Here is a 12500-nt window from a genome sequence, read left to right on the forward strand (position 1 = left end):
AGCACAAATGGAAGAAAAATGTGTAATTTCCATTAAATGGACATTACGTCTTGAAAATCACATCATCTGTGAATTATAAAGATATTGTTACGGCCGGGGAATGATAATCAGCCCCATGTCTGAAACTTTACTGAGAGATTAATTATTGGATAGATATTGGCCGGCCCCTAGTGTGCCAACCTAATCTCCTCCGTTAAAAAGTCAATTTATTATCACAAACAAGCAAGACGCGCATATAACACCCCCCACCCCCCCCACAAACACGTCAAGGCCTGCACACACACACACACACACACACACACACACACACACACACACACACACACACACTGTCCATATGCGACTAATTGATTCAAATAGCCAAAGGACCTTGTTTAGCAGAGGACAAGGAAGTATTTGATCAATTTGAGCAGCCACTGTGTTAACTGGCCAAGTACTGTCCCTGTATATCCAGTGATCTGCCAAGAGTAGGCCTACTGCCTCATCCAACACCCCAGGCACTGGCACACCTCCGTTTCTGTGTGTGTGTGTGTGTGTGTGTGTGTGTGTGTGTGTGGGGGGGGGGGGGACAGATACTTTTCTGTTTGCCAATGTGTCTTCTATGTATTTATGCTTTCATGCATTTGTCAGTGAATGTGGGTGCTTGTTTGTGTGTGCATGTGTGTGTGTGTGTGTGTGTCTGTGTGTGTCTGTGTGTGAGGGTGCGTTTGTGTGCATGTACGTGTGCGTTTGTGAGACATAAGGTCACGCTGGTTCTAAGAATCAAAATGTTTTAATCACATCCAATCACTGCCCATTGGTTTGCTTCAATTAAAACATGAAGTAAAGAGAATCTCCCAAACCCGCCCCAAAAACAACCCTGCATTAGGTTAGCTTCATTTATGCCTTTCAACTACAGAGCTGTAACCGGCGGTGTCATGTGAGGTGTTTTCATGACGGAGCGTCAAGGGCTGATTATGGGCCCACGTTCACGCAACGCAAGGGGGTTACGGACCCTCCTTGCGTCCACTGCAAGGGCCTGACGTGCGCCTCCCAAAAATTGTAACCTTCCGTTGTAACCTTCAGGTGACGCAGCCACAAGGGCTGTGATTGGTCCGCTCACTAAAACCCGATGCAGAACCATAAAGATTCACGACTGCGTCAGAGCGTCTGCGTGTTCGTTGCGTTAATGTGAACGTGGGAACATAATCCGCCCTTTACTATAACTCATCACATCACAGCCAACCTCTCCATGTGTCTTATTAATGCTGAGATCTTCTGATGCCATTAAAACACGACCGCCTCGTTGATTGAGAGCTGTGTTTGTGAGCTGCGATCAGATGACTCACTGCAATCTTAAATCTAATCTCACTGCAATATACAATATTCAAACACACAGGAGTGGGTCCCGGGTACTGAGTGCATTACCATGACCCCGATGGCTCATCCTAGCCTTTTAAAGGCCTGTTCTGTTAATGAAGGAGGAATTATACATGTGCTATATAGACACAACACCTCTCCCGTTGATTAGTATCGTCATAGTCTCACAAATCAGACATTTATTAATCAGACCATTGACGTCTGAAGTCTGATGGCTGACGAGCTAAACTCAGGTGAACGGGGCGTTTAACTTTCTCTAGCTTCATATTTGTTTTGACCAATCATGTTGCTGGGGGCGGGAATCTGTAAGCATGTGATTGACGGACATGTGATGTAGAAATACATTAATTGATATCCCCTTGTCAACGCTTCATCCACTCACATGAGAGGAGTTTCTCTTCGCCCAAGAAGTTCTGCTGTAACATGGTAGGCCTGCTGGATCAGGGATTAGTATCGACCGTTACATATATATATATATAGATAGATCGTTATATATATATATAGATATATATATAGAGTGGCTCCAACTTCAGGTCAACATTGGGGGGGTCATAAATATTTCGTTCAAATGTGTTCCACCGAAAAGTAGTCTATCTATCTATCTATCTATCTATCACTTCTCCAAAGTCTTTTTTTTTTGGTTTCAATGATGTTTGATTTAACCGTTCCATCAATTGCTTAATGCATTTTACAAGTGCGTTAAGAGTGGTGGCATGCACTTATTTTCCATAAACATGCCCGTATAAACGGGTGTAGGCCTAGCTTAATTACATTTCAGTCACTAATTTAGAAAATGTAGAAATCATGGAGGTAACTCGCCAGGCTCTCATAGTACTGACTTCACACTGCTCACTCGCATCGTCCAGCGGGTGGGGCAAAGCGGGCGCAAATTGTTCCCATCTGCAGGCTTACGGAAAGAGTCAAACCATGTCTCTTTGGTTACTCTCTGATCGTATTGATCAGCTCTTTGACTGTCTTCATTGCATCTCGGCTTAACTTTTGAAACGGCATCTTGAAAGGCAAGGTTCATGTTGTGGGCATTACAATGCACGTACATTCCCTCTTCTTGTATGTCCTTGACGCGCGGTTGTAAGCCCGACCTGCTCCCTGACATATTCGACCTGTCAATCTCTGCCAACCATTTGTATGTCAGGAATGTTGCCATCGATGCTGGGAGGGAGGGCAGGGAGGTGGCGGGGGGGCTATTGCAGAGCAGTGCAGCACAGCGTTCTATCACACAGCGCAGTGTTATATCGCGCTTGCTTTAAAGGGACAGACAACGATAACGTGCTGGTTCACTTCGTTTCAATATTGATGGGTTTTTGCACCCCCAACTTTATCTTTGGGGGTGCAAGAAACCTTGCGCCTCCCCAGAGATGGTGCCAGTATATATATATATATATATATATATATATATATATATATACTTATATATATATATATATATATACTTATATATATATATATATATATATATACATACATACATATATATATATATATATATATATATATATGTAAGCGCTGGTATAAGTGTATAAGTCCAATAATAACATGAGTGCATGTGTGCATGCCTTGACTCATGATGCGTCAACGTGCACACACGGTATTACACGTTATGAATTTCCTAAGAATTACCTCATTAACTGGAAGGCGTGCATGTAATTGGTGAAAATGACACCAGATCACACAGGTCATTCTTTAGAGACAAATAAATGGAGCCATGGATGAAGCCATTCCTTAACAAGGTCACTGAGAACCTGCCAAGTCTTCCCCATCATTCAACATTTCTCTCTTCCTGCCTCGTTCGTAACATCACCGCGACACGGGCGGCCATGTTTCCTCCCTCGTTGACAACAAACCAAACCTGCGTAAGGCGGTTACAGTGTGAAGAAACAAGCGCAATTCTGAGAACATGTCGACCATAATTGAGACTCGGAAATAACTTGTGTTTCGACCTCTTTTTCCCCGACGTCTAGGCACTCCTCATGTGCTTAATATACAAATGAGAATAAGGGAAATTGTTCAGCTTCCCTGCTCCTCACGTCTTTGAAGCTAATGCTGGTACAACATCGGCGCTAAGGTCGCTTCGTGTTTACATCAAACGCGCTGTTGATGGAAAAGACCCACTCGGGAACAAAGACACTAGGAACATGGCCGTGGCTGATTACATCCCCAGGAACGAGAGGGTGCACATCCCCCATAAATCACCCACCCCACCACTCTTCATCGGGGGGGGGGGGGGGGGGGGGGGGGGCAGCCAGGGGTGGGAGGCCAGCCCGACCCAATGCACTGTGTCAATGATCGTCTCTACAATCAGCACGCAGATGGTCACACTAATACAGAGGGAGGGAGAGATAGAGGGAGAGAGAGGCACAGAGAGGGAGAAAGCGAGAGGAAGACACAGAGAGGGAGACAGAGATAGGGAGAGAGACAGAGAGAGGGAGGCAGAGAGAGGGAGGCCGAGAGAGGGAGAGAGACAGAGAGAGGGAGGTAGAGAGAGGGAGGCAGAGAGAGGGAGGCAGAGAGAGGGAGGCCGAGAGAGGGAGACAGAGAGGGAGGCAGAGGGAGGGAGAGAGACAGAGAAAGGGAGACAGAGAGAGGGAGACAGAGGGAGGGAGGCAGAGAGAGGGAGACAGAGAGAGGGAGACAGAGAGAGGCAGAGAGAGGGACAGAGGGGGGGAGACAGGAGGGAGGTGGTGCTCGATGTGTGTGTGAGCGGTCTTACTGAGGGGTGTGGGTGGTGCTCCACGTGTGTGTGAGCGGTCTTACCGAGGGGTAGGGGTGGGCAGTGCCGCTGGCGGTGTTGAGGTTGAGCGACGCCAGGCTCTGGTCTGACAGGCTGGTGCTCAGACTTCCTCCCAGGCTGCCGGGACTCTCGCTGCCCTCTGTGTCCGCATTGTACAACGCTACCTATGACACACACACACGCACAGACACACACACACACACACACACACACACACACACACACACACACACACACACGCATAGACACAGACAGACACACACAGACACAGACACACACATACACACATACACACACACATGAATGGCGTCATGTGGGATGGCAAACCACTGGAGTTATGCAGGGTTCTTGTTGTTGTTGTTGTTGTTGTTGTTGCTGTTGTTGTCATAATGTGTGGTTCACTTTTTATAGCGCTGGATTGCACCGCTGTAACAGAGCTCATTTACACCCTATTCTGTGAGCAACATGAGTTTGTGTGTGTACGTGTGTTTTTATGTGTTTGTGTGTGTGTGTGTGGGGGGGGGGGGGGGAGGGGAGCTCTACACATGGTCGTAAAAGCGAGACTTACAATCAAACACTTCATCAACACTTCATTATACCGTTTTACAACAGGATATATTCAGCCAGAGGAACTGAATCAAGTCACTCCAAAGTGAATCCGGCTCAAATGGGTCAAATTAATTTGACGGGGAAACCAGTGATGGACAATTAAATTTGATTTAGAAATGAAAGTCCTGGGAGCGTTTTGCTCCACCCATGCATTCGACACTGAGCTGTGATGATTAATGAATACAGATGGTTCACTCAAAACACCAGGCTTCTACTTCCTCAACCTGGAAAGTCAGCCTCTTGCATCATACAGTACAACAGATACTGTAATGTACAACAGTCTCACAACAGAAGAGACCTGAAAGGCTTTAGTGTTCAGTCAAACTAGAAACCTCAAAGCTCAGGTTCCCACCAACTTAGTGCTTTGAACTTGTAACCTGTACCATAACTTGTAACATACAACCTAACTTGTAGCTTCACTTCTAACTTCAAGCTTGAAACGTGTACCTTTTAACTTCAAACTTGTCAACCTCTAACTTGCATCTTTTAACTTCTAACCTAAACTTCTAACTCGTAACTTTGAACGTGTAAATCACACCTCGACTCATAATTTGTAAACCTCTTGCTTGCATCTTGTCACTCGAGTTACCTCCCGTGAAACACGCCTCCTGCAGCTCCTGGCTCCTGTAAAGCATGTCACTTGTAAGTGATCCCTTGTAGCGGCGGCCATGTCCTACCTTGTTGGTGACGGTGTTGATGGCCAGGCCGGGGGAGCTCCCTCCAGACATGATACAGTCCATCCTCAGAGACTCAGACTCCAGCGTGTAGGGAGTGGAAGCCTGAAACATCCCATCCATCCCATTAAACTTCATTCAGTCGATAAAAGAAAAGCTTCCCATTTGCGTAGGAGAGCAATATTTGTGTTTCCAAAACAAGCAAGGAGCAAAACAAAGAAGAAATTAATAAAGCCCTGTTGAATATGCACAAAAATGTTAATCATGGTCAAATTGGTAAAATGGTGGAATAAATCGGTGTACGCCTGCTTTGATTAACAGTGCCTTTGCGTGTGCACTGCACATTGCAGGAGCTGTAGTCTACCCAAGTACACTCGGAGCAAAGAGTATTTGGACTGAAATCTGTGCCTTGGATGTCATCATATTTAACAGGAGGTTACATAGTGCAGCCTCGTCGGCAGCTGGAGTGTCTCGCCTTGGAAGCCTATGACCTGTCTATCCCTTCTCTGTAGCAAAGACTGGGCTCACTCACGATCCAACAGTGAGTTCATACCTTTCTTCAATTCTCCCCAATGTTTGAAAAGGCATTTCAGAAGATGTGTCAGTGTGTTTGGTCGTGAGTGAAACTCCCAGCCAAGCCACTGCTTTCCATTAAGTGTACAGGAGGCCAGTGACAACGTTAATCAGATTGGGCCCGGACAAACCGGGGTGGAAATGTGATGCCCCCTTTGCCTCAGATTCCTGGAAACAAGGTGCAGCTCGTTTAATTTGGTTTAATTGGCACACACTTAGGACATGCGGATGAGGACTCACATGAATCCGAATAGACAGGCAGACGTGTTTTTCATGACTTTCCAGAAAGGTGAGTGAGCAGTCCATCCTTATTTTTCCTTTTTAATAAACATGAAAAAGTAGAGTCGGCCCAGCTCGGTGTAAGGGAATCGGGAAGGCTCCGAGGTTGATGGAAGGTTAAACTGACGCAGACTGCTACAGACTGATTTGTTATAATAATAACAAAAAAATGAAGGAAAGTATTTTCACTATTCTCAGGGTTCAAGGTATCTGGGCTGCGTCTCCCAAACTGCTTACAGTAAGAGGATTGGTTGGCAACAATGCAATCTTTAATTTATGATAAACTCCCCGGAGCAGGAAAAAGTGTTTTTGTCGCGTTTTCCATGACTAAAGAAGACTTAGCGAGACAATAAGGAAGAGGTGAAGATTCAAGGCAGTCCGTGGAAGCTGAGGAACCAGACAGAATACCTCGAGAGTGACGCACACTGAAAGGCGACAGACAGAAAGGTCGTCCCAGTGACAAACCGCGAGTGGTATTAGAGGCTTTATCACAACATACATGTACGTACATTCTGTATACATTAGTATGCTCTGAGTAAAGTTATTCAATGTATTGGCGCCAAATCAGTAAGTCAGTACATTAGTAAAACAGTCAGGCTTCATTTCTTCGCCAACTGTCCCAAAATATTATTTGCATTATTTTAAAATGTCAGAAAATGAGAGCTGTGACACATTTGAATAAAAAACTTAGTTCGGGGGAATATCTTCCATCAAGCTATTAACCATTAGTCATTTTATGTCCCAAATGAAACTATATTTTAGGTTATTCTGTAGCCAAACTTAACAACTGGCAGCTGTCTCCTTCTCTAATCTTCTTCTGTGGCGGCGCTACACCCCGCCCACCTCCTGCAACGGTTAAGGCTTCTCTAATTGTGCTTAGCCCATGTGACAGCCCCCCCGCTTGTCCCCCCCCCCCCCCCGCGCGCGCGACGTCGGTCGGCGGTGGGGGAGGAAGGGGGAGGTCCAAAGGGCCCTTCCGCGTTAGGACGGCGCGATGACAAGGCTCCGAATTAATTAACGCGCGTAAAGAAATAATGAAATAATGAAGGGAAAATAATAAAATCGTTGGGGGAGGAAAATACGTCTAATGGAAGCCCAAGGGGCTTCTTGTGGTAATAAGCTGGAACACACGACTCTAATCCCACCCTCCTCTGTCTCCCGGATTCTACCTCTCTTGGAGCTCTCGCAACCTCTCCCTCAGATTCTACCTCTCCTTTTACTCTCTCCCTCTCGTTCTCTATCTCGCTCCCCGCTTCAAATCTCTCATTGTGAGTCACTCTCTCTTTCTCTCTCTCTCAATTCTACTTTTCCTTAATACTCTTTCTCTCTCTGCCCAACCCCACCTCTCCGTAATACTCTCTCTCTCCCTACCTCGTGTTATTGCTCTTTCTCCCTCTCTTTCCCGATTCTACCACTCCTTTATTCTCTCTCTCTCTCTCTCTCTCTCTCCCGACCCCACCTCTCCAAAATACTCTCTCTATCTCCGTATCTGATTGACACTCTCCCCACCTTCTGTTGTTGTTTAGTTTCTCCTTTTTTCATCACCATCCTCCTTCACCTCTCTCTCTCCATTTCCATCTGTCTCTTCCTCGCTCGCTCTCTCCCTCTCTCTCCCCCTCTCCATTTCCATCTGTTTCTACCTCTCTCTCTCTCCATTTCCATCTGCCTCTCTCTCTCTGTTTCTCTCTCTCTCAAGCTCCTGCAGCAATGCTCTTTGCCCAGGGGGAGAAGCAGAGAGCAGAGGGAATATAATGAATTGAGTTATATATAGTTATTTATAGTAACACACAAACAAACACACACATATACAATGAACGGTGGGCAAACAGGCATTAATATCTGAAAATGGTCAGAGAGAGAGAGTGAGAGAGTGAGAGTGTGAGAGTGAGCGTGAGAGTGAGTGAGAGAGAGAGAGAGAAAGAAAGAGAGAGAGAGAGAGAGAGAGAGAGAGAGAGAGAGAGAGAGAGAGAGAGAGGCAGACCAGAAAGCAGGTGGGCAGACAGAATAGTTAGTGATTATTTTAGCCAGACATACGACAAAACAATGAGCTGCAAGCACAGACAGAAAACGTCTGCACTAATGGTAAATCTGAGCAAAGCTTTGATACACGGAGTGGTCCTTCAGAGCATTTATTGGACACTTTGGAAACGTTCTCAGGACAAGGATGGGGGTGGAATGGGTCTTGTTTTTTTCGGTCGGTCCGTTCCCTCCCCCTCACCTTTGAATATCACAAGGAATTATCAATACCGTGAATATTAATGGAAACAGGTGAGAGCGCATAATCTAAGCATCGACTCTTAGTGTAGAGAACAGCAGAGAAGCATCGGTGCTAGGCTTTTACCGTCGTCTAAAACCACAACATAACGAGTCACAGGACTCTACTGTAGCCACGGCAATGCCAGAATATTCTAACACCAAGGCAGATTTTAATATATGCAGTGTACTGCATATGGACGTAGATCTGTTTACCGCTATTGATTGTTTATCTGTCACACTGATGACACACATTCATACACATTTATACTATGCTTGCTAGGCACACAACAGATGTAGGCAGGAGGAAGAATATAGCAGCTTCTCACCAGGAAGGAGAAGAAAAACAACCCGATCACGCCAGCGTTTAATGATCAATCAAGAATAGCTTAAAACAAATTTAAGACTTATCTAACTCGTGACTGTGGTTTGTCGTCCAAATACAATCCCGTAATGACATAGTAGCTATTGATTCCAACACATGCTAGGAAAAGAAAACCGAGAGTTAAGATCCAATATGGAGGACGCTGAGACACAGTTAAGATCCAATATGGAGGAGAGTAAGAGAGAGTTCAAATACAATATTGAGGACACTGAGACAAAGAGTCAAGACCCAATACAGAGGACACTAAGACAGTCAAGATACTATATGGAGGACACTGAGGCCATTTCTCAATACCAAGTACGCAAACTGCAGACTCGCGGACTTGGAAGTGCGAACTTGGTAAGTCCGGACTTCCAAGTACAAACTTCCAAGGACGGGAGTACGCACCTGCAATTGGAACAGCAGCGGACTCGATGACGTCACCACCTCCGCTCTGTTCACTGTGCTACGGCCTCATGTAGGCGGCATATACTACTGAACAATATAAACAAATGATATAAAACAAAACCCCAGCCTCATTTTAAAATAGTATGTCAATATTTTGAATGAATATAAATGAAAAGATATGCGTGTCGTGTGAAAAAGCTATACACACAACTTTTTATATGTATGGTACAGATGCGCGTGCCTATAGTGTACAGATGCGTGTAACTATATAGTTGGAGAGTAGGCTATTGATATAATTACGAACGAGCGAGAAATGACACAGATTAGAATAGAACACACACACACACACGCACACACACACACACACACACACGATCGGATGGATCCGACCGGGATTTCCATTGCCGTTGCGATGGGTTTCCTCGATCAGCAACTTACACAATATAAACAAATGATATATAACAAAACCCCAGACTCTTTCATTTGAAAATAGTATGTAAATATTTTGAATGAATAGGCCTACAGAAACGGCCCCAGACAGAGTTAAAATCCAATACGTAGGACACTGAAAAAGAGAGTTTAGATACAATATGGAGAACACCCAGACAGAGTTGAACATCCAAAATATAGGACACCCAGACAGAGTTAAAATCCAATATGTAGGACACTGAAAAAGAGAGTTTAGATCCAATATGGAGGACACCCAGACAGAGAGTTAAGATCCAATATGGAGGACACCCAGACGGTCGCAGCCTCACTGCATTCAGTCAGGTGCTATCAGCAGGTCACTGGAGGGAGCTAAAGCCGCGTACTTGTAATGCAGGGCTGATGTTGCAGGTCTGTCTAGCCAAGAAAACGTCTCCACCAACACACCCGCTCGCACAAAGCAATACCTACAGAGATAGGTCTACAGAGATAGGTCCCTCTGATAGGCGCTGCTGAGAAACCAATTCAGCCTCTCCACCACCGCCTATACCCTCTTGACAGATGTACTTTTCAATTCTGTTGCTGAGGCCGGTTGATGTGTTGGGGAACGGGACACAACTCTTTCAAAAAGAAACGCGTCAGACTACTGCCATCGGATTAAAATGTCTCGACCCCGATGAGGGAAAAACAATGAAACCCTTTAGAATGTTAAGTGTAACGTACACAAAGGTCCACCCACCATCGCCAGACTGATGCCTTTCAGCGACGAAGGCCACGTGAAGCCAGTTCTACCGAGCCTCTTTTGAACAGACAATGGTTTCCCTTCTCGCTCTGAAAGGTTCTGATGTACGGGTGACCGTGTAGCAGTGGACCCCACCAGGTAGTCGGAATTACTATCTGTGTTGTCTCCAAATAAGAATAAATGCAACTTAAAAAATGAACGGGGGCATGGCCCCAAAGAAATATAGGTTTGTCTTACATGTCATTCTTCATTGGTAAAGTAAGGTATTTCCACAACATTTGATCGAATTGCCCTGGAAAGGATTCAAAAGGCTCCCATGCTCGGCCGTGGAGGGTCTGCGGTTGATTTGCTGGTTTGCGCAGCCTCGCCTGACCCGAGCCAGGCTGATTGGACTCCGGGGCTGGGTGATGCTGCTCAACTGCATTGAGTAATCGATGTGCACAGGTTTAACCAGCCATCACCACACACACACACTCAGGGAGAGATCTCCTGCATGGCAGCATGGATCGGTCATCTGTTTGTATCATTGTCCTTCACACTCTGCAATGAACCAGTTTGAAGTTCAACATCAGCACCCCTGTGTCCTGGTTTTGGAGGCAACCCAGTAAGAGCCACGTAAAAGGTGGCGTGTATCGCGTGGACATTGCTACATGGGCATTGTGGTAGACGATAAGGTAATTCCCTGCCCTGCTGTCAGGTATATAACTGAGAGGCAGTCAGGCTTCTTACCCTCTCCCCGGACCGTGGCCTCTTCTTGGGCCGGCTGGGCACCGAGTCCTCCTTGGGGTTGTTGTCGATGGCCCAGTAGGATCCCTGCAGCCGGAGGGAGACAAAGGGTTCAACAGCCTGAACCACCCGCCTGAATTAAAACACTGTCTGTGCTCCGGTGATCATGGTGCACTAACGACACTTTTAGGTGGGCTGTGATGTCACAACAGGGTATGTGTCGTCGATTTTTTTTTCATATCATCCCATGACCATTATTCATTTCTGCACAGTACTATTTAGTGAAAGTCTATTGTATTCCTATAAACTGTAATTACAGTTCCAGTCTCAAAGGATTCACAGGTCACACCAACCGCCCGAGCCCTAGGGCCAAGGGACAAAACCCCAAAACCCTAAAAAGGTAGGAAGCAGACTAGAGATCCCTCCCTCTAGGGATGACTAGGAACAATCTATTGCAACAACTAGCAATAGATGCCAAGCTACTCCGTTTTAAAACGCAAACATAGAGCAATATAAAGCAGTAATGAAGGTTACGCAAATATTAAACGATGACTTATTGAACATTAACTCATAAATGTGTGTTCATTCATCTTCTCTGGTTCCTCGAGTCTGCTGTGATCCTGCCTCGTTCACTCCAACGGGAGTGAACAGAAATAAAATAAACGTCCCAACGCTAAAAAAAAAATAAGACTAAAAACACGGTACTACTTCACATCAGGTAAACTCATGGCATCCGTCTTTATTCCTTTAGCCCGCCGTCTGTATCCAATCGATTCCCACCAGACCAAATTCTGTGTTGTGGTTTCTTCCCGGGGTGGGGGCGAGGGGGGGGGGGGGGGGTTGGGGGGGGGGGCGGAGGGGCGGTGGGGGGTGTTCTTTCCCTTAGCCGTGAAATCAGCTGAAATCCTTTGGACACGCCGTGCGGAAAAAACAAAACAAAGCAAAAAGAAAGCCAACGCTGCCGCCTCCTTAAGACATACAAGGTGAGGCAGAGGAAATCAATTGTTTTTAGGTCCTTCATTTTCTCCACTCTTTTTCTCCACTTTTTTTTTGCGCCGCTACCTTCTTGGTTTTTTTTTTTCCTTCCCCTTTGCTTGCCTACTTCTCTTCAGGGGTCCAGAGCAGCCCACCGACCTCAGTGGGTTCAAGTCATTGCAACCCACACACACACACACACACACACACACACATATGCACGCACACATACACAAACACACAAACACACAAACACGCACACTCACGCATGCACACGGAAACAAACATGCACACGCACGTATGCATGTACACACACACAAACGCACACACACACACAAATGCACACACACACACGCACGCACA

At 45.9% G+C, this 12500-nt stretch overlaps 1 protein-coding gene across 1 annotated transcript in view; it reads right to left on the minus strand.

Moving 5' to 3' along the window:
- Positions 1 to 12500, minus strand: part of LOC311370757 (forkhead box protein J3-like) — a gene marked incomplete at both ends in the record, with an annotated part of 19757 nt that overhangs the window by 4906 nt on the left and 2351 nt on the right. Inside the window, 3 exons of the mRNA XM_084489078.1 lie at positions 4132 to 4272; positions 5395 to 5496; positions 11166 to 11249. Coding sequence (XP_084345204.1) covers positions 4132 to 4272; positions 5395 to 5496; positions 11166 to 11249 — 327 coding nt within the window. The remainder of the gene's footprint in view (positions 1 to 4131; positions 4273 to 5394; positions 5497 to 11165; positions 11250 to 12500) is intronic.

This window comes from Micromesistius poutassou (assembly GCF_964030765.1).
Source record: "Micromesistius poutassou genome assembly, contig: SCAFFOLD_4306, whole genome shotgun sequence".
Classification (NCBI taxonomy): domain Eukaryota; kingdom Metazoa; phylum Chordata; class Actinopteri; order Gadiformes; family Gadidae; genus Micromesistius; species Micromesistius poutassou.